At 45.4% G+C, this 22310-nt stretch overlaps 2 protein-coding genes across 2 annotated transcripts; both read right to left on the reverse strand.

Annotated features, from left to right (window-relative positions):
- Positions 1-2787: 2787 nt before the first annotated feature.
- Positions 2788-9650, reverse strand: LOC126995039 (uncharacterized). Its single transcript, XM_050854341.1, has 2 exons — positions 9324-9650; positions 2788-5233 (listed from the first exon to the last, which is right to left on the reverse strand). Exons 1-2 carry the CDS (start codon positions 9465-9467, stop codon positions 3533-3535), a joined length of 1845 nt encoding a protein of 614 aa, XP_050710298.1. The 5' UTR covers positions 9468-9650; the 3' UTR covers positions 2788-3532.
- On the reverse strand, positions 9324-22068 carry LOC126995038 (uncharacterized). Its single transcript, XM_050854340.1, has 3 exons — positions 21898-22068; positions 10103-11339; positions 9324-9435 (listed from the first exon to the last, which is right to left on the reverse strand). The coding sequence occupies exons 1-2, from the start codon at positions 22066-22068 to the stop codon at positions 10452-10454; spliced, it is 1059 nt and encodes a 352-aa protein (XP_050710297.1). The 3' UTR covers positions 9324-9435; positions 10103-10451.
- Between the last annotated feature and the right edge of the window lie 242 nt (positions 22069-22310).

Raw genomic sequence — 22310 nt, forward strand, 5'->3', positions numbered from 1 at the left:
GTTGAAAAAATAAACGAATCGAAAAACTGAAATTCAATTAAAGAAAAAAAAAAGGTTGCAATGTTATCCCTGTACACAGCAAGAACCGTAATGATAGTAGAAATCTAAGACACTGAAGACTGAAAAAGAATTATAAAAAAAGTGAAGAAGGACAGTAATGGATATTGAAATCTAAGACACTGGAGATTGAAAAGGAATTAAAAAAAGTGAAGAAGAGGGACAGTAATGGATATTGAAATCTAAGACACTGGAGACTGAAAAGGGATTAAGAGTTAGAAGACGAGGGACAACCATGGATATACCAGTTGAAAAATAAGAAGCTGAGCACTGAAAAGGAATACAACGATAAAAGAGAGGAACAGCAATATCAGTGTAATAGAAAATACTGAGGACTGAAAGGGAATCAAAAGCATGGAGAAGAGAGGTTTAATGAATATCACTTGAAACTTGAGACAATGAGGACAGAAAGACAATTAAAAAGATGAAAAAGAGGGACATTAATAAATATCAGAAGAAATATAAGACAATGAAGAGATGAAAGATGAAGAGATGAGAGATGAAAGGGAGTGACGGTAATGCATATCAAGAGAAATATAAGAGGAACAGCAATGCATATCAGTAGAATTATTAGACACTGAAAACTGAAAAGGAATTAAATGGATGAAGGACAGGGAGAGAAATGGATATAAATTGAAATCTAAAATACAGGAGACTGACAATTAACCAAAAGGATGAAAAGTGCCGGTTTTGCATATCTACCGAAGACAGAAAAGGAATTAAAACGATGAAGATGGGAGACGGAGAGAGGGAGGGGGAGAGAGGAAGCACAAATGACTCCCTGGGACATCTCGGCCTCTGATCTCGGTATGCAATGTCTCTGCAGCCTTCACTGATACGCGTCGCGGAGATCAAAGGTTTATGGATCCCTGACACCCCAAAGACGTGGCATCTCCAGAGCCTGACAGCATCCCAGCCACACGGGGCACGAGGAATGTCACAGATCAAGCCGGGGAATGAATAGCTTGCCCTTGATGCCAATACGACCCCATTGCCATCACTTCCAATACCAAAACTTTATGTGCCGCTACGAAAAGGGTGACAGTTTTGATTCGTCACTAAAATGAAGTTTCGCCGCATATCCAACGAGGAAATAAAGACGCAACACTACACACGAACACGACTGCCTTGAACCGCCACCACCACCACCACCACCACCAATACAAGCAGAGCAATTACTGAGAACACGTGCTGGACTTAGGTCACAAGCCAGAGCCATAGGAAAAGTATTCAACACAATTTTTTTAGGTGCTGCCTCTAGCGCCGGTAGGCACTCTAGAGGGGCCTCTTGGACGACCGGAGTCTGTTAGTGGTGCAGGCGTTATTTTAAGTGGCTGCCGTGATGTATGACTTGTTTGGCCCATGCTGCCCCCCGGTGCTCCACTTGAACGAAGTCGCTGCAGCTAGTGTTGACTGAGGACCTGGCCAGCATGAAGGTAATCTTTTGACACTTGGCGATGGTTGAAAATTGTCATCGTCCTTCGGTGTGACTCGAACCCATGTCCTCGGTTTGACACGATCCTCTTCACTGCCTTTAATAATTCCACTACAAGAGTCATCATTACGATATCAGATTTAAATAAAGAAAACAATACATCACAGAAGATTAGCAAAACGCCAGCGGTACATCTCACGGGATCCAAGCGCTGCCACGGTAACACTAATATACCATACCGCACTCAAGACCAAGCGCTCGTTTCCTCCGTAGTCAAGAAAGGCAGTGGCCCGGAGTGAACCCTCAACAAAGGGTGAAGGGAGGTGATCCAGGACGGAAAAGAAGAACAAGTAAAAACCATTACACCTCACAAGACATGGATATCAAAGCGCTGCCACCAGTGTATCATCCCGCAATGAAGACACAACGCTCGTTTCTTCCGTAGTAAAGCACGACAGCGGCACGGTGTGACCCCTCAACAAAGGGCGAAGGGAGGCAATGCAAAACGGAACAAAAGAACAAGTAAAAACCAGTAAACCTCACAAGATAGGGGTATCCAAGCGCTGCCACCAGTGTATCAGTCTATACTCAAGACCCAGCGTTCGTTTCCTCCGTGGTAAAGCAAGGCAGCGGCCCGGCGTGACCCCTCAACAAACGGCGAAGGAAGGCGATGCAGCGCGCGGCCACGAGGTGAAGGAAGGAAACAGGTAATATTTATGTGGTGCTCCTTTCGCCCGGCCACAACTCCAGCTTCTAACGACCCCCACGACACCGGAAATTTTTCACAAGGAGCGTATACGTACAAGCGGCGTGTGTGTGTGTGTGTGTGTGTGTGTGTGTGTGTGTGTGTGTGTGTGTGTGTGTGTGTGTGTGTGTGTTGAATAATATAATTTCTTTTTCGGCTTCAAAAAAAATTTCATCCATTGTTTTCACTATATTGGGAGAGAGAGAGAGAGAGAGAGAGAGAGAGAGAGAGAGAGAGAGAGAGAGAGAGAGAGAGAGAGAGAGAGAGAGAGAGAGAGAGAGAGAGAGAGAGAGAGAGAGAGAGAGAGAGAGAGAGAGAGAGAAGAGGGAGCCGAGAGAAGAGATACAGAGAAAAATAGAGATAGCGCCAGACACACATAAACACACACACACACACACACACACACACACACACACACACACACTCACACACACACTGCACCCCCCTCCCCCCTCACACACACACACGAGGAAAAAAACAAAGTAAACCCGGAAATACGCCAGAAACCACACACACGCACCCGCCCACATTGTAACGGGCTTGTCGGGGGGCGTTTAAAGGGTGTTGATTAAGACTTCAGCTTCCTTAAGGCGAATTATATTCGTAGCCTTTATGTACAAGAAGCGACGGAGCGAGAGCGACTGTCGTTGTGTGTCAGTCGGACTCTCGTGAAGGAGTGGCGAGTTACAGGTTGGAAAATAATTGTTACAATTGGTCACGTATGTCAAGGTGACCTCCACGCACCATCGGAGTGCTAAGTATACAAAACTGAGACGGTAAACACTGACGGATGACATTCCTATAAGGTGGCGTGATCTATCTGTCGTGGGGTTTTTCCATTGACAATTGTATGCCTAATTCGTGGTGATACTAAATAATAATAATACATTGATATCCTACTATAACACTGCTCGGTCACCTACCAGTGATCGCGACCTCGCGATATATAAAAATCGAAATAGCAGTCTAGGTACCATGAACATACATAGAGGGAGTTTGTCAAGCAGACTGCCTATGATACAATTATATTAAAACACTGGCTAAGGAAGAACAGATGTGGAATTATAATATAAATAGGGAGAGGGAAACCACAACGTGTGTGACATGAAACATAAGAAACCTCTCAAAAGATAAATATAAGGACACATGTATAAGAAAATATCAACTGGCATAGTTACAGACAATGAAACGTTGATCTAGCTCCCCCCCAAAAAATACAGTAGTGAAACACAGCACAATGTTAAGTATAGGAGCAGCCAGGTTTCTGTCCCCTGACTTGTCCGAGAAAAGGAAAACTACCTTGCCAGTGGCCTCCCGGCATCCAGTCGCCGCGTCTGCACAACCAAATAATCGTGCAGGACAGAGTTTCTCCTAATAAGGTAGCACATGACGACGAGACTGACGAACATCAGAAACATTGGCACAAAAAATCCAGGGTACAGGTAGGGGAGATGCAAATAATCAGGCAGCGTTTCCTCCAGGGTTTCCGCAAACTCTGTTTTGTTCGCGAAAGACAATGAATTAAGGGAATTAGTCACATACGAGATGCTGGAGAAATGAATGTCATCGAGAGACCGTAGAGGAAACACTCGATGGGAAATATTGGCCGTGAAAACCAGACGAATCCGGGACGGGTACGTTGTTATGTTAGTGGAGCGGATATAGCATGCTTCCGCTATGGCATAGGGACCAGTAACCCGTTGATAAGTGGTACCCTCCGGGCAGATGACCGATACATAGAAGGACTGAGGGAAATAAAAATAATGCAGACCCTGAAAGTTCTTATGGAAAACAGGCGTTGGTGTTAGCTGCTTGTAAGGGCACAGGGAAAGAGCGTCAGACGCGTTCACGCGGGTGAGGGCGATCTCGCATACCCCTCCCCGAACTGGAAGAAAGGCAAAGAGAGACGCAGAGCAATAGAATCGCCCGAAGACCGTCTCCTTGCAATATTGCAAGAGTGAGTAGCTACCCGTTGAATACAGAGCGAAATCCTTCGCGATTAGAACAAGAGACGGGGACGTGTCCAGGGCCAACACACTGTCCTTTGCCGAAAAAGGGAACGGGACAATTTCGTGTGCCTCAAACACGTCCGCCGTCTGAAATGGAACATGAATGATTATGGCATCAGGGGTGAGGCTGGACTCAATCAAGGGGTAAAAATATTGACTCATGTCCGGGGTGAATAAAGGCGTCAGGCTATAATTTTGATACCCGATCTGGACAGTCGTTCTCAAATCGTGTAGAGGGAACAAGGCAGGTGTGACTCTACCGTGCGCTGCACCAACCATGTTGCTAATAACCTGCTGATTAGCCGTTGCGACGGAGTTAATGACGTTTTCCAATACATGCAAGGCCTGATCTAGGAGGAGAAACTGATTCACCTGGTCGATCTGTTTGACAACTATGTTGATAACCTCTACCATCTTATTTGTCTGCTCTAGCAGTTCCTCAATGTTAGTATGCAATTGCGCAAGTTTTCTACAATTGGCGTTGATCACCCTGCGATTTCTAGCAGCAAAGGAAAGTACATGAGCGTAGTGGTCCCGCAAATCGCGAACGTCCTCGTCGGTAGCCGTACCGAAAAGGAACTTTGAGGCGGACCCCACGATGTTGAGCAATCCCCTCATTACCCGAGAGTGAACTGAGTGAAAACTATAATCCATGTTTACCTCATCAACTTTTCCCCGTAAGAACAGAATCCTATCCTCCAGTAGTTGAAAAAGAGTCAGAGAGTTGGTACTAGAAGGAGCCTTTGATTCCCTAGTCTTGGTAGCCCGGATAGCGTCTGCCATGCCGAGTAGTTTTTCTGAGACTATCCTGATTGTGTCCGTGGTGTTGGTCAAGGAAGTATATGGATATTTTACGAAGAGCACATCTTCTATGAGGAAGACCTCTCCTATGTGTGCCGTGAGGGCACCAGGCTTCAGGTGGATGGGTGTTGTTGCAAGCAGGGAGCCGAGGGACAACAAGATGGTCAGAAAACGCAACATCATGATCTGAAAGTGGTGGGAATGAAGTATTTAAACCCGTGGTCTCAAGTTATAGCTATGGGTGTTGGGATTATCTTGTTGAACATTTGACTCTGAGGGGGAAGTACCAATATCAAGGTCCAAAGGTGAGGGAATTACTTTCAGACGATGAACTTCTAGACTGACTCCACTATTCGACTCGAGAACCTCGAACCGATTTCCCCTGACATTCCGAACAACTCGGTAAGGACCCACAAATTTAGCCCCCAGTTTCGAACTCCTTTCCGCTTGCTTAATCATGACTGTGTCACCCTCTTTGAAATTCACCGGGACGGCCTGTTTGTGTTGTTTTGACATCATTTCAACCTTCGTAGCTTTTAACGTACACCTAACTTCTGAGTGTATCTTGGAAAACATATGCATCTGCTGTTGTGCGTACCTATCAATGTTGTAGAGAGGTTGCTGTGGGGTTGTAAGGAAGTCGTACGGAAGACGTTTCTCCACCCCATACAAGATGTAGTAGGAGACTTCCCGTAGAGTCGTTTACCGACGTATTTATGGAAGCAGCTATATGCGATAGCCAATCCTCCCAATTATCGTGGAGATCGTTCACGATAGGCCTGAGGACCTGTAAGATTTTCCTATTAGCCCTCTCCGCCAACCCATTAGCAGCTGGGTGGTAAGCTGTGATGAAGGATTGCGTGATGTTAAACTGAGCGCATATTTCGCTCAATACTGAGTTCCTAAACTCGGTGCCATTGTCACTCAGAAGAATTCGAGGAGACGAATGTGGACACAACACGTGAGTCACGAGGGCATGGGCCACGCGTGTGGCTGTCTTGTCCTTGAGAGGCGCTAGAACTAGAAACCTAGAGAACTGGTCGACGCACACCAATAAGTAGCGCGAGCCATGATGGCTCTGGGGGAGCTGTAATAAGTCTATATTAACAACATCCCATGGCGCCTCTGGTACTGGGTATTGCAACATAGGTGCTGGCCCTTTGACGGACCCCTTGTGCTTAGCACAAACGACGCAATGTGCGACATGTTTTTCTACATCAACCCGTAATGTGGGCCAGTAGAATTTTCGTCTGGTGACAGATAGCGTCTTGTCTCTTCCTGGGTGACCCGCAATGGGTGTGTTATGGACCAGCTTAAGCGTCACGGGGACGTATATGTCTGGGATGACCAGTTGGTCTATAGGTACCGGTTTGGTTGGCCATGACCTACAAAGGAGGTTGTCCTCTGATAGGAAGAATTGTGAAAAGGGAACTGGCAATTCAGGAAGGTTTGATTCGTCTCCCGACTCGAGGGCGTAAATTAACCTCTTCCACACAGGGTGGTCACGCTGAACAGTGTGTAGCTCAGGTGAAGTGAAGTTGTGGATGACCTATGGGGTGGTAATCGCGCCTATCGGAACATTCCGAGATAAGGCATCTGCGACCACATTTGTTTTCCCGGTGATGTATTTTATCTCCGGATTATATGCTTGGATCGTTAAGAACCATCTTGCCAGACGACCGTGTAGGTTTTTTCCCTTGAAAAGATCAGTTATGGCCGCGTGGTCCGTAAACACCACAATTATGTACCCCATCACAATGTCACGAAAATGCTTCAGAGCCCACACAATGGCAAGAGCCTCTAGGTGGGTAACAGAATAGTTCTTTTCCGGAGCTGTAAGTACTCGACTGGCGAACGCTATCACATGCTTTTTGCCGGACTTATCTGTTTGCATCAGCGCGGCTCCTACTCCACTAGCCGAAGCGTCGGTACAAAGCTGAAAGGGGTCCTTGAAATCCGGAAAGACAAGGACCGGAGCCCGTGTAAGCGCTTTCTTTAAATCCTCAAAACTCGTTTGTTGAGCTGGGAGCCACTGAAATGGTACGTCTTTCTTTAAAAGATGGGTTAGGGGACTCGCGCGAGCTGCGAAGTCCTTAATGAAAGGCCTGTAATAACCTGCGACACCCAAGAAAGACCGTACCTTGTCCGCAGACGTTGGCTGATGGAACTCGGCAATAGCCTTTATTTTGTCGTCCACTGTATGGATGCCGAATTCGTCCACGACATGCCCCAAGAACTTGATACGAGGCTTTAAAAATTCACATTTGGTGATTTTGAGCTTTAATCCGACCTCTTGAAGTCTGTGTAGGACTGCTTTTAGTGTTTCCATGTGTGCATGCACGTCTTTACTTGCTATGATGATGTCGTCTAAATACACATAGACAGAGTTGCCCAGCAAGTCACCAAAAATACTGTTCATTGTCCTTTGGAAAGTCAAGGGAGCTCCTTTGAGCACGAACTGATTACTCGTCAACTCATAGTGGCCATGAGGCGTGCTGAAAGCCGTTATTTCACGTGACTCAGGGCCATGGGCAGTTGCCAGTAGCCACTGACCAGATCAAGACTCGTAAAGACTTTATTTCCTCTACCGAGACACATCAGAAGATCTCTAAGAACGGGAAGCGGAAAATGATCATCCACGGTCGTGGTGTTCACACGCCGGAAATCAATCACAGGACGATAAGAGCCGTATTTCTTTGGAACCAGGAACAAGGGCGAATTCCACGGGGAATTCGATTCTTTGATGACACCTTGTTCTAACATTTCAGAGATAAGTTGTTGCACCACCTCCCTCTGACTGTGGGGAAGCTTGTACGCATTGATATATACAGGATTTGTATTGGGTTTTAACTTAATGTGGTGTTCAGAACACTGCGTAACTCCAAGCGGCTCGCCTGGTAGAGCAAGCGCCCCCCGATAATGCTCCAGAAGCTGGACTAAGGTTGGCTTAATTTCGGAATAGTGTGCAACTTTTAGGAACGCCTCTAAATGAGCTGTGTCTTGTTCGGGAGAAGCCTGACACGCCGAGGATATGCCTGAAACTTGGGCTGAAGGGTATTCAGCTGGTTCTGGGGCGACATTTCTCCCATACACTAGACACTGGCATAATCGAACACCGTGTTTTAAGGATACAGGGGATCCAGACGTGTTTATTACCAATGCCTCTGCAAAACCTCCCTCCTTGACTGTTGCAAGAGTTACCTCCACCGTCACGCGGTGTACGTGAGGAACTCCGTCGATACACATCACTGCCCGCCGGAGGGCGTTAGGCAAACGGATTTTAACAAGTTTTGCAGCACGATCCGGAACTATATGAGGACCTTCTACGACTGCCGTTACTGTCCGCCACAAGTCTGCAATGGTTTCGTGTGGTTTGACCGTAAGAGGGGACACTTGGGCGGTGGCAGCCCCTGAGTCTGTGGTGGGTTGGTCATTTTCCACCTCTGAGGGTGAGATTACAGTTGACAGAGGCGATGGATTGACCATCCCCTGTACGCGTCGGCCTTGATACACGATCGCGTTGTTTTCAGGGTTTATGGTTATGTGCAGGTCTTTCATGGCGTTCAATCCTAAGATCCCATCTACAGGTAAAGCAAACCTGCTAGAGACATAAAAGAAATCTCGAAAGGGACATACTTTTTCATGTAAGCTGACTGTTAGTGGTATTCGCCCAAGGATTCCCAAAGTGGTGCCCGTCACGCCTATCACATTCAGGTCGTTCTCTTGGAGCGGCCAATTTTCCCCACTCGCTTGTCGTGGCAGTGACCTGTAAGCGGAGTCGGATATGACATTGACTGTGGCACCTGTGTCAACCGCTAAGGTGAGGGAAGTGTTGCCCACCTTGCAAGGGAGGGCAATTATGCTTGTCCGTCCCAAGGCGGCAATGACGGAGTCAAGTTGCTCCCAATTAGTATTTTCCTTAAGGGACACTTGGATGTACGCCTCGGGGCTGTCACGAAGTCATGTCTTTTTATTCTGAGAAGAGGAGTGTGGTTTACTGTCCGCTGAGGACTTGTACTTCTGTTCCTCCTTGGCCTTTTGTATTGCAGAACAACTGTCTGAATCATGAAAACAATTCCCGTGGATATGGCAAAAGGCAGCCTTCCGCTGATGGTTTGGCCTAGGGTTCCTGTGTGATGAATGATGCCCGCCCTGTAACCTCCTGACCTCCTATCTGAGTCCTGTCTTGAAGGTGTTGATTCCCTACGTTTCGCGAAGCAAGAATGTTCAGAATGTCCTGATTGCTTGCAAAAACTACAGGTGAGAGAGACCTTACTTTGAGCCTGTAATACTGCGGCTGGTGCGAGGGGATGCTGGTGAGGGTGTCCTTGAACCTTGAGTGGGTTGTAAGTATGCAGACGAACCCGGGGGTGAACGAATTCTGCGGCCTGTAATTGATAAATAATGAGTGCCTGAACATAAGATTACCTTAGTAAATTCACCGGTTGAGGAATCGTGTTCCAGTCCCTCTTCACTTGAAGGACGAGCCAACTGTTTAAAGGTGTCGCCGAGTTTAGCGAGAGTGTCTTTGTTCATACTATGGTGTAAATCATTTACAAAATAGGAGCATATGTTGATAGCTGTAAATATGAACCAATAAACGGAACGCGTATGAATGAATAGTTTGCGTTGAAACCCTAAAAACGCAAGAAAGAATGGCTAGCAAGGTGTCTGATTAGACGTAATAGAAGTTAAGGTTATAATGGAATGCCCTAATGATATGGGTATAATGAAAGAATAATTATATAAACAAAGTGGTATGGTAAGTGAGTATACCATTGAAGCTCACGTTTTCTCTCGAGCGGTGAAAAGAAAACGGAGGCAGGGCACACTGATGAAGATTAACTTTGATAAGGGAACTCACTATACTCAATAGACTCGCTAGCAAACAATAAGAAAGAATCAATATCGTATGCGAATGAACGTTACTCTCACAATTATGACTGAAGAACAGTGTTAGGAACACAGAAATAAAAAAATCGTGCCTCTGCACGGATAATAATGAAAATGAGCCGAGTCGGCATATTTGGACAAGAAGGGAATATCCACAAATACCAAGATTAGTCAGCTGATGTAGTGGAGAGGGCGACGGCTTGTGATGCCCTGGGTGACGTGCAGTCGTTGTAGGCGCGTCAGGAAACCTCGGCCGCGGCCACAGCGGCGGTGAGAGGTGAGGGATGGGCTGACATCGGAGGACTCGCAATGGAGGTTGAAAAACTGCTGACCCAGCAAAATGAGCGGCCGCGGTGCGCGGCTGGGAGCTGGTACACTGCCGCCAGACGTATGATGGCCGCGTCGTCCTTGTTATAGTAAGAGATGGGCGGCGGTGGCAGACAAGACGACTTGGGTGTGTAACCTCTTGAGAAGACGCCTTGCAAGAAACGGTAGTGGGAACAGCTTGCAGTCACCGGGAGATGTCCGCGGGTACCCTTGCTGACTGTTTGTCGGAAGAGGTTTGGGCCGATGCTCCCGGCAGCGGCGGTGGTGCCGCCAGCTGTGGAGCGAGGGGCATGCGGGGTGTCCCAAGGTCAGCGGGGCGTGCCTCCTCGTTGCAGGTGTGAATACCTCTGCCGTATCGTGGAGTGGCTTGCAGGGTACGTAGCAGTGCTGGCTTGAAGCGGGGGAGCGGCTTGTAGATTGTGGCCCTCGCTATCGGCTGCGTAGGCCTGTGGGTGTGCTCGGGGCTTGTAGGCTTGACGCCTGTAGAGTTGCTTGAAGCTGGTGTGCTCGAGGCTTGTAGGCTGTAGAGCCTGTAGGCTTGTAGCTGGTGTGCTCGAGGCTTGTAGGCTGGACGCCTGTAGAGTTGCTTATAGCTGGTGTGCTCGAGGCTTGTAGATGGCGCCTTGTGAGTTGCACGTAGGTGGCGACTTGTGAGATGCTTGTAGCTGGCGCCTTGTGAGTTGCACGTAGGTGGCGACTTGGGAGATGCTTGTAGCTGGCGCCATGTGAGTTGCACGTAGGTGGCGACTTGGGAGATGCTTGTAGCTGGCGCCTTGTGAGTTGCACGTAGGTGGCGACTTGTGAGATGCTTGTAGCTGGCGCCTTGTGAGTTGCACGTAGGTGGCGACTTGTGAGATGCTTGTAGCTGGCGCCTTGTGAGTTGCACGTAGGTGGCGACTTGGGAGATGCTTGTAGCTGGCGCCTTGTGAGTTGCACGTAGGTGGCGACTTGGGAGATGCTTGTAGCTGGCGCCTTGTGAGTTGCACGTAGGTGGCGACTTGTGAGATGCTTGTAGCTGGCGCCTTGTGAGTTGCACGTAGGTGGCGACTAGTGAGATGCTGGTAGCTGGCGCCTTGTGAGTTGCACGTAGGTGGCGACTTGTGAGATGCTTGTAGCTGGCGCCTTGTGAGTTGCACGTAGGTGGCGACTTGGGAGATGCTTGTAGCTGGCGCCTTGTGAGTTGCACGTAGGTGGCGACTAGTGAGATGCTTGTAGCTGGCGCCTTGTGAGTTGCACGTAGGTGGGCGCCTTGTGAGATGCCGCGGACGGCTGGTGCGTTGACTCCTTCTTCCCTTGTACGCCTGTCCCCGGAGTTTTGTTGGTGAGTTCTCGTGGCTTGGAGGAGAACGAGGTAGCGAAGGCACAGGCGCGGGGTGACCGCTGCCAACCAAATGTAACGGGCTTGTCGGGGGGCGTTTAAAGGGTGTTGATTAAGACTTCAGCTTCCTTAAGGCGAATTATATTCGTAGCCTTTATGTACAAGAAGCGACGGAGCGAGAGCGACTGTCGTTGTGTGTCAGTCGGACTCTCGTGAAGGAGTGGCGAGTTACAGGTTGGAAAATAATTGTTACAATTGGTCACGTATGTCAAGGTGACCTCCACGCACCATCGGAGTGCTAAGTATACAAAACTGAGACGGTAAACACTGACGGATGACATTCCTATAAGGTGGCGTGATCTATCTGTCGTGGGTTTTTTCCATTGACAATTGTATGCCTAATTCGTGGTGATACTAAATAATAATAATACATTGATATCCTACTATAACAACATAAACAACGCAGGAAAGCCGAAGTGCAAACATCGTATTTTGCATAATGCCGCCTCGCCGGGAAGTCAGTCCGGGAGATAAGGACACGCGCGGAGAACTACAAGCACGCAGCGAAGTGAGCACAACGAAGTGGACGAAACGCTACTCATTACCGATTTCTTAGACGTGTCCTTGGCAAAATAACCTTAAATTACGGGAAGTGAGAAAGATAGATAGATAGATAGATAGATAGATAGATAGATAACTAAGTAAGTAGATAATATACAGACGGATAGATAACAAGATAGATAGATAGATAGATATATATATAGAGAGAGAGAGAGAGAGAGAGAGAGAGAGAGAGAGAGAGAGAGAGAGAGAGAGAGAGAGAGAGAGAGAGAGAGAGAGAGAGAGAGAGAGAGAGAGAGAGAGAGAGAGAGAGAGAGAGAGAGAATTAGCTTTTAAGGAATAAATAAGGTGAAAGAAAATATAGCAAGGGCAAAAGGGATAAATGAGAGAGAGAGAGAGAGAGAGAGAGAGAGAGAGAGAGAGAGAGAGAGAGAGAGAGAGAGAGAGAGAGAGAGAGAGAGAGAGAGAGAGAGAGAGAGAGAGAGAGAGCGGTGGTCTATCAGCTGACTTGAACCTTTTCCGTCTTTTTAAACAGTGAAAATTCGTATAATAGCCTTCAATACTAAACTAGGATAACCTCTTTATTACTACCCAGGCTTTGTATTTCTCCTCCTCCTCTCCTCCTCCTCCTTCTCCTCTTTCTACCTACCCTTTTCCCGCTCCTCATTTTTTAACTCGAGATCACAGGCTTCCTCATAATTGACAGCCTACATAAGCACGCCGCCTGCCCTAAAAACGGTGAGCGCGCGTGTACACGAACTCGAAGGAAAGAAAGGAAGGAAGGAAAAGGAAGGAAACCAGGAGAAAAGTGAGGAAAACGCCCGTGAGTAGAAGATGAGGGAGGAAGAGAAAGAGAGGAGGAGGAGGAGGAGGAGTGGATCAGGGGTAGCGTAGAACAAGAAACATAGAAACATGGAAATGCAGGCAACAGAAAGCCTATTGGCTCATTACGAGGTCGCCCGCTTTGGTGATTTAATCTGCTCGACAGCCACTTGGGGCTTGAGGAGCAGATGAAAGCACCTCGATGTTGAGGAGCAGATGAAAGCACCTCGTTATTCAGTTTACTTCCGACGCAGCGAAATGACGGTCGATTCTACATTTGAAGGAGTTGATGTTATTCGCATTTACTACTTCTGAGGGAAGATTGTTCCAGTGGCGGATGACTCGGTTTGAAAAGAAACTCCTTCCAATGTCTGTGTTACATCGACTCGACTGAATGGGTAAACCGTTATTTCTAGTTTTTGTGTTGGTTTGCAGTTCAAAGAATTTGGAGTAATCGACGTTATTGAACATTTTCAGGTACTTGAAGACTTGAATCATATCCCCTCGTAGGCGTCTTTTCTCCAATGAAAAGAGATGGAGTCGCTTGAGTCGTTCCTCGTACGGTTGAGCCCTGAAGGTTGGAATCATCTTCGTGGCGCGTCGTTGAATCCTTTCCAGTAAATCAATGTCCTTTCTGTAACTAGGAGACCAGTACTGTATTGCATACTCGAGGTGCGGTCTTACCATGGAATTATACAGGGATAGCATCACGTCTGGTGTTTTACACTCGAAGTTCCTCGCTATGAGCCCGAGCATAGTGTTGGCTTTGTTGTATGCTTTTTTACAGTGGTGCGCGTGTTTCAGGTCACTGCTGATAGTGACTCCAAGATCCTTTTCCTCCTGCATCGCCTGCAGAGGTTTCCCATTCATGATGTATGTGTGGTTACTATTTTTGGACCCAATGTGCATGACTTTGCATTTTTCAACATTAAAGGCGGGTCAAGGCCCTCGGGAATGGTTTCGATGTCCTCGACTGTGAATACGGATGCGAAGTTACTGTTGAGGATTCTGGCCATCTGTTTACTGTCCTGAGTTACAGATCCAGTCTCGTCTGTCAGGGGACCAATATTGGCTTTTACTTTCTTTTTCGATCCTATGTACGTGAAGAATTTCTTGGAGTTAGCTTTGATTTCGCGCGCTATTTGTTTTTCATAGTTGCGTTTGCTACTCCGAATAAGGCTGCGACAAGCTCTGAGGCTGTTGTAGTACTGTGTACGGGCTTCGGCCGTGGCATTCTCTTTCATCAAATTATAACTTTTTTTTTTTAGGTTTACTGCCCTTTTTATTTCTCTGATCATCCACGGTGAATCTACGGCCCCATTTACTCGCCTGGATTTCGTAGGCACTGTAGCCTTCTCTACCTGGAACAGCTTATCTTTGAATACGTTCCACGCGTTGTCGATTGTATTTTCGGTGACGTCAAGTTGGTCCCAGGTCGTAGGGGGAAGCAGCACACGGGCTGAGTTGAAATTTCCTTTTTTTGTAATCTGGTATCACTGACGGATTATCTACGAGTTTGTGACATATGTTGATATTAAAACGGATTAAGTGGTGATCGCACCCATTAAGTTTCTCGCCAACTGTACAGTCGCGAATGAGGTCGGGGTCGCTTACTAATACCAGATCCAGCAGATTGTTTTCTCTTGTCGGTTGAGTTACAACTTGAGTGAGGAACGAATCCTCCACCATTTATATAAGTCTGTTGCCCTCTTGATCTCCAGTCATCAGTCCCCAGTCAATGTTAGGGCATTTAAAAGAAGAGTAAATCTCTTCGTAGAGGGCAGTGTCATCGGCTGCCTGTTGTTTTGGAGGCCTGTATACGGTTGCAAGTGTTAGTTTCTTGTTATTTGTGGTTATTTCCACATAGACAGAATCGTATTTCTCTGCGTCCTGTTTGTCTATTTTTATGACAGGGAGTGTACTTTTTACGTAGCAAACTCCTCCTCTTTTCTTGTGCTTTCGACTTTTGTGGAAGTTTTCGTACCCAGGGAATGACAAATCGGATTCTAGATGTGCAGAGTTGGCCCAAGTCTCTGTGATGGCTACCACATCTGGTTTCTCTGTTGCAATATACGCCCTAATTTCGTCCTTTTTGGGTATTAAACTACGAGCATTTGTGTACATGATAGAAATGTGACCCCTGTTTTTGCCGTGACGAGTTGTACCAGTTCGCTTGTCGGAGAAAGGAAGAGAAGTAACGAAATGAACGTGAGCATAAGAAGAGGAAGAGAGAGAGAGAGAGAAGGAGGAGGAGGAGGAGGAGGAGGCGATGGAGGAGGCGGGGTCCCTCTCCCTCTCTCCCCCCCTCTCTCCGTGGCGAGTCGTATCTACTATGCAAGAGTTAACCAGAATCTTCACTCTTTCATCCCTTTCACTGGTAAAAACGTGCGCTTAGGTGGTGTGTCTTGTAGTAACCGAGGAAGAGGCTTACTATTACACTATTTACTACTGTACTTTGATGCTGTACTAGTGAGGGAAAGGCTTACTACTCCACTATACTATGCAAGAGTTAAACAGCATCTTCATTCTTTCATCCATTTCGCTGGTAATCATGTGAGCTGAGGTGATGTGTCTTATAGTAACCGAGGGAAAGACTTACTACTACGTACACCATTTACTACTGTAATTTGATGCTATACTAGAAAGGTCACTGCTACATTATACTATCCAAGAGTTAACCAGCATCTTCATTCTTTCATCCCTTTCGCTGGTAATCATCTCTTCTGGACAGAGTGGAGTCTAAGGCTCTTCGTCTCATCAGCTCTCCTCCTCCTACTGATAGTCTTCTACCTCTTAAATTCCGCCGCGATGTTGCCTCTCTTTCTATCTTCTATCGATATTTCCACGCTGACTGCTCTTCTGAACTTGCTAACTGCATGGCTCCCCCCCTCCCGCGGCCCCGCTGTACACGACTTTCTAGTCATGCTCATCCCTACACTGTCCAAACCCCTTATGCAAGAGTTAACCAGCATCTTCACTCTTTCATCCCTCACGCTGGTAAACTCTGGAACAATCTTCCTTCATCTGTATTTCCTCCTGCCTACGACTTGAACTCTTTCAAAAGGAGGGTATCAGGACACCTCTCTTCCCGAAATTGACCTTTCTTTCGGCCACTTCTTTTGATTCTTTTTTGGGAGCAGCGAGTAGCGGGCTTTTTTTATTATTGTTTTTTTTTGTGCCCTTGAGCTGTCTCCTTTGTTGTAAAAAAAAAAAAAATCATGTGAGCTTAGGTGATGTGTCTTGTAGTAACCGAGGGAAAGACTTACTACTACACCACTTACTACTGAACTTTGATGCTATACTTGAGAGGTTACTGCTCTACTATACTATGCAAGAGTTAACCAGCATCTTCATTCTTTCATCCCGTCCGCTGGTAAACTGTGAGCTTAGGGCTGTGTGTGTCTCGTAGGAGCTGAGGAAGAGGTTTACCACTTCAACATTTACTACTATATGCTATTCCCCTACCAGTATTTCCCTTACCCAAACGCTGACTACTAAAAAGAAATAGCCACTCCATAAAGAAAATGTATAAGTGTAGCTTCCACATATTGAAAAAATGAAGGCATACATAACATTCTAATCTCGCAGGTCAGTATAATATTTTCTGGCGGCGGGGAATAAAAAGGCAAAAATGTCGCCCGTTAACCTTAAACACAAACCCTGTGTTTAGCACCTGACGCCAAGGTCGACCACGTGGTACCCACTGTTGCCTTGGATCTAAGCGCGTGCGGTTCCCAGTAGCTTCCGTTCTCCCTTTGCTGTTGTCGAGGAAGGTGCTGCTCCGCTCTCTTGCCGGGTTTTTCCATAGAGAGGAGTTCGGGTGTTTTCCACCCGACGTTTGTGATAGACAGTGTGCACGTATGACCAAACGTTGGCCTATGTGTGTTTTATGGGATGCTGAACACTGTTTGTACTAACTACTGTCTCATACACAGTGAGAATATGATAAGGAGAGGTGGCAAATCCTGATCAGGCGCAAGTACATGCAGGTGTTGGCACGGTCCCTCATCGTACCATGGGCACAGAAGAGGCTTACCTCTCCATTCCTGTCACGCACCCTCAAGACACTCATCAGTATCGTCTGTGACCTCCCTTCACCTGGCACTTCTGCAGGGACACCAGGGACACCAGTTGCAGACAGTGAGGGAGCAGTGGTGCGCTGTGTGGAGTGCCCTGGGAGATCCGACAGGAAGACGCGGCACAGGTGCAACAGCTGTCGTCAACCTGTGTGCCCTCATAATCCAGTCTCTTCTTGAAATACCCAAACCGCATACTGGCTTTAAAATCTTCACTGGAGTCAGAGGTAGTATCACAAATAAAGATCACCATGGAGCCGCCTAACCTTCGCACAAATTATGCCCTCTGACATAGAATCACCAATATCTGCCTTTCGTTTATCCACCATCAACAATTTTTCCATTTCTTCCACTGCAGGTCGCTTAAAGTTACTTTTTTTTCACACCATCGCCCACATTAAGCTCCCTTAATGGCCTCCTTGTTCTTCAGTATGGTGGCTACTGTAGATTTTTATATGCAATACTCAGCTGCAAGATCAGTGATTCTTGCTCTTCTCATGTTTATCAATAATCTCCTTTTTTTCGTTCAATGGTCGTCACTACATTCTTCCTTTTAGGCTTATTTTCACCACTAATAAGCCTCTTTGGTGTCATTATATAAGTTTCTAATGAAAAACACCAGACAACGCAGGAGATGTTGTTGTTCTCGACCGTGGCAGCGGCTTGACGGGGAGGGAGAGGCCAGGACCTTTGTTTACAACCACATGCAGTTTCGGTACAGATATTTTTCGATGCAAGTCGAACTTTTGCGTTCAGTATCGAAGTTCAAACTTCCAAGACGTTCAGTATTGAGTCTTCACTACAAGCAAATGAGTGGGGTCGTGGTCACATGTCTAGAAAGGTGCATGATTGGGTCGCAGAAAAAGGTTAGAGACACTGCATGACCCATGGCAAATAGTCTGAGTTGTTGTTCCTTTCATCATTGCCTGGTAAGACCTAGAACAGCAATGACGCTTCGAGGCACAACAGGAATAAGCGTCCAACTCTGTTGGTAGAGGTGGCCATAGCTGGTCTGAATGAGATCCTTCACATCTTGATGGTTGATTGGCAACAACCTGGCATGAGGCTTCAATACCATCTCTTGATCTTTCAAGATCCTTACTCTTTTTCTAAAGAGCCCACAATACTCTATGACCAGCATTTCCCGGGTGAGACTATCGGGGAATCAGGACTTTCCCATCATGATCAGAAACTGAATGATACTGGTGCCAAATTCTTTGGCAAGATTTTCCTACTGATGTGTGTTTTGGGTAGAGTGTTTAATTTGTCACACACCGTCTGCTCTCCGCGTTGGATCAGCTTATCTAACAGATGTGACTATTTTACAACGAGCATTCTGGAGCAGTCGTATTCCTGATATAAGCATACAGTTTCTTATCAGCCTCACTCAACATATGACAATACGATTGTCATCATGATTTAGTAGTTCTGCCTGATTTGTGAGTGCAAGGAACCACTGCAAAATTAATAGTGATGCTATGAAACACGATGATAGTGTGCCTCAGCAGCAACAAAATCCCTGGAAGTAATTGCTAGGATGTCGCATCATTTCTCTTTATTGCTATGTTGCGGACTCTCATCACAACGCAACTCTGCACACATTTCTGAAACTCCCTTGTGTGAATGCTTTGTATTTGTCCTGCTTTTTGCAGAATGCTACAAATCCTGTCACACACTGGTTGTTTTGGTTGAGAACATGGATCCACGAGCCACATCTTTCTGGGTAGCTCGAAGTTGTCCCTGTATGTCATTGGAGTACATTGCTTAATGGCTTTCCAGGACTTTATTTTCTCAACTCTAGCCAGAGTCTTTCTTGTGGGTAAAGGCACTTCTTGCATGCCCTGTGATAGTACACATCAAGAACGCGCATGCACATCATCGTCACCTAGACTTTCTGCTACCTTGAAGACAGCTTAGAAACTGACGAATGTGGGCAGCTTCAAGCAGAGACCACAGGATGCAATATCTGTGACCTTCTGTCAGACCCACACCAGGATCCTCATTGCTCTTTGAGTTATGGAAGATACAGGAATGGGGAACTTCATTCTCTCTGCTGCGTGACTCCATCGAACTACCCCCTTCTCGACATGCCATATTTTCAGTATTCAAAGCATGGCTACCTGAAAAAAGAAGAAAACAAAGTATTACATAATATCTTTTTTGCAGAAACGTGCTACAATTATTAGGGTGACTTCTGTATTTGATTTTTTTTTTTTTTTACTCAGGGATGGGCAGTCAAAAATGTTCCATTTGCTCCAAAAAACAAGGTATGCAAATTTATTTTTAAAAATAATAATATTTATGGGTAGCTCAATTAATTAATGTTCCATTTGCTCCAAAAACAAGGTATACCAAAGTTATTTTTAAAATAATAATATTTTATGGGTAGCTCAATGAGTTTGAATTTTATTATTTTTTTTTTAAAGAGTATGGACATTTTTCCTAGTGCTTGTCATTGGTAATTTAGAGAAGTGGTTTGACACTACTTCAATTTTAAAAGTCACCTTATTTAATGCAATAAACATAGTTATAAACACATTTCATTTCATAGCACTGATTCTAGGTCCCCTCTCTCGAGTATTATCCCCTCAGTGGGGTCTCATGGTCACCTCCATCTCCCCACTCATTGGTAGTCTAATCTCAAAGTCACTGTGGGACTTACGGGCATTAGGGTAATTCCTCCGGTGTTTCTCCACCATTACTTGAAGAGGAACTGCCTCTGTCCTTCAAGTCACTTTGTGATGGCCAGGTTAACCCTACAAGCACAGGGGGGGCAAATCTGGCCCCTCCTGAGCCAATTTCTTCTATCAAAACAGAAACACTTTCTGTTATTATCGATTGTAAAAACAGTCCTCCAGAAAATGCAGAAAATACCTTGGATTAATGTGTGATATCAGCCAGAAGCATATGAATCTTCGTTATTTAGCTACACACGGAATATTTCTGAGAAACTGACATAATCATTTTGAAACCCACAGTCAATAACATTATGGAACGATTTGAGAATGGCTGCCAAACTACCAGATGTACAATAACCTATAACGATACCACGATACTATTACTGTTACATAAGTGTATATATATATATATATATATATATATATATATATATATATATATATATATATATATATATATATATATATATATATATATATATATATATATATATAGATATATATATATATATATATATATATATATATATATATATATATATATATATATATATATATATATATATATATATACCTATATATATTTCGTGTACTGCATGTTTTGCATTTATTGTTTATAAAGCTTTAGCTGACCAACAAACAAACTGGCTTTGGTAACTAAAATGAAGGAAACCTATAGGCTATATCGTCGTTGGTAGCGGTGCGGCCAGTGACACAAGCTTGTGATTGATGATTGATTGATAGTTTGTCGTTGCAAGTAAACAACAATAGGGAGGGACATGCTATCCCAACCCCCAGGCAGTACAAAGTGTGATGGTACAACTAGTAGAAGGGGGTAGTATGACGAAACGAAAAAGACAAGGGCAGGAATAAATGCACAAGGGAGGAGGAAGGAAACCTATGCGCGTGCGTTCGAGTGTGCGTGTCTGCGTGTGTTAAAGGGTGCGAGTCTCTGGGGGTGGCGGCGGCTACACATGCTTGTTTTGAATGATGAATTCTGGTACATACAATACTTATTTTGGTATTACCATGAGGTGATAACTGTCTCGTACATTATAACATTTTTACTTTGGCCAGACAATTCTTATAACTAATAAAGAAAAAACAAAAACGTCCTTGAGTGACGGTAACTCTCTCTCTCTCTCTCTCTCTCTCTCTCTCTCTCTCTCTCTCTCTCTCTCTCTCTCTCTCTCTCTCTCTCTCTCTCTCTCTCTCTCTCCTGCAGCAGGTTTCAGAGCTGGTTATCCTTCTGCTTTTTTTCTCCCCATAATGGAAAAGAGAAATTAAGATATGTGATTAGTTAACTAGACAAATTACTGGTACGATTTTGATGGGGTGAATTTTTTTTTTTCCTGAATGTCAAAACGAGGATATAGAAATGGAAATGCAAGTTGACTGATTGATTGTGTCTTATTGTCCGTCTTTCCTGACCAGGTTATTTAGGTATTTATTTATTATCACGATGTAACGAATCTTTCTCCTAAGGGTATTTGCAATGTCTGTAGTGTAATACTTATGATTCTTATCTCTGTATAAAAGCTCTCGCTGTCCCCGCCGCGCCGCCCCAGCAATGGATAAAATTGTTTCCGGTCAACCTCTTTCCACCCCCTTGACGTATAAAAAACTTACTAATAAAAAAAAAAAGGTAATTCAAAGGCTCTCCACCATGGATGTGTCTGTGTGTAACTGTGTCTTACTCAAGTGGCAAAAATTCTCTCTCTCTCTCTCTCTCTCTCTCTCTCTCTCTCTCTCTCTCTCTCTCTCTCTCTCTCTCTCTCAGACACACTTGTACATATCTCTTATCATCATTGCTGTCCATTTTGTGCTGATTTTTCCTGAATAATAAAATCAACAGCGAGGTAGCTACATACATGATGCGTGTGTACGACATTTGTTTGCCGAGTGGAGATGTCTCCATTCTTCCTCCAAGCCTGTGATGAGCGACAGAGGGAGGGAGGGAAGAAGGGAGGGAGGGAGAGAGAGAGTTACCTCCGTTTTTTCTATACACTTTTTCTTTTTACTTTCCAGTAGCTTCTTTTCACTCATTATTCATTATTGTTTTACACTATTGATTTGGTACCAGTACTTAGTGTTCATGAGCATTATCATTGTTCAGATAAATGAGTACAATGCTAGGTGTTAGAAGCGCGAAAATTTGAAAACGTTGGAGCTTACAGGGTTAAAGTCCTGAATCAGGGCGATGCCCCGCTCAGCAAAGTCATTCACAGTGTGCAGTTCCTTGACACAGGAGGAGGCGTGGATGTATCCCTTATTGTCGGGCCACTTCATTGGGTTAAGTGTCAGGAAACTTGCATCCAACCCAAGGATCTCAAAGAAGGATGGCATGGCAGACGTCACAAAACTTGCAACAGTTTTCTCTGCAAGTGCAGTAGATGTTAGCTTGACTGCTGCTCGTCGATGAGGATCGTCAGAGCCCTCTTCCTCCTGTAAAGCCTTCAACATCTCCCTCTTTGTCTCAATAGCCAGGTGATCATAAAAAATGCAGGAGCAACCAGCTTCTCACTCAAGTACCAGAGATGGCGCCTGTTACAGGTTTTTATAGTGTAACTGCGGGTAAGTGTTATGTT

This window comes from Eriocheir sinensis, unplaced genomic scaffold (genome assembly GCF_024679095.1).
Source record: "Eriocheir sinensis breed Jianghai 21 unplaced genomic scaffold, ASM2467909v1 Scaffold965, whole genome shotgun sequence".
Classification (NCBI taxonomy): Eukaryota; Metazoa; Arthropoda; class Malacostraca; order Decapoda; family Varunidae; genus Eriocheir; species Eriocheir sinensis.

What these genes read in the sequence shown, in the direction of transcription:
- LOC126995038 (XM_050854340.1), bottom strand. Translation starts at nt 22,068, where the DNA reads ATGCCATCCTTCTTTGAGATCCTTGGGTTGGATGCAAGTTTCCTGACA. An exon ending in TGATTCAGGACTTTAACCCT is followed by an intron (nt 11,340 to 21,897) that starts GTAAGCTCCAAC and finishes GCAACTCACAAG; the next exon opens with GCGCCAGCTACCAGCATCTC.
- LOC126995039 (XM_050854341.1), bottom strand. Translation starts at nt 9,467, where the DNA reads ATGTTCAGGCACTCATTATTTATCAATTACAGGCCGCAGAATTCGTTC. An exon ending in CGCAGTATTACAGGCTCAAA is followed by an intron (nt 5,234 to 9,323) that starts GTAAGGTCTCTC and finishes CACCACTTTCAG; the next exon opens with ATCATGATGTTGCGTTTTCT.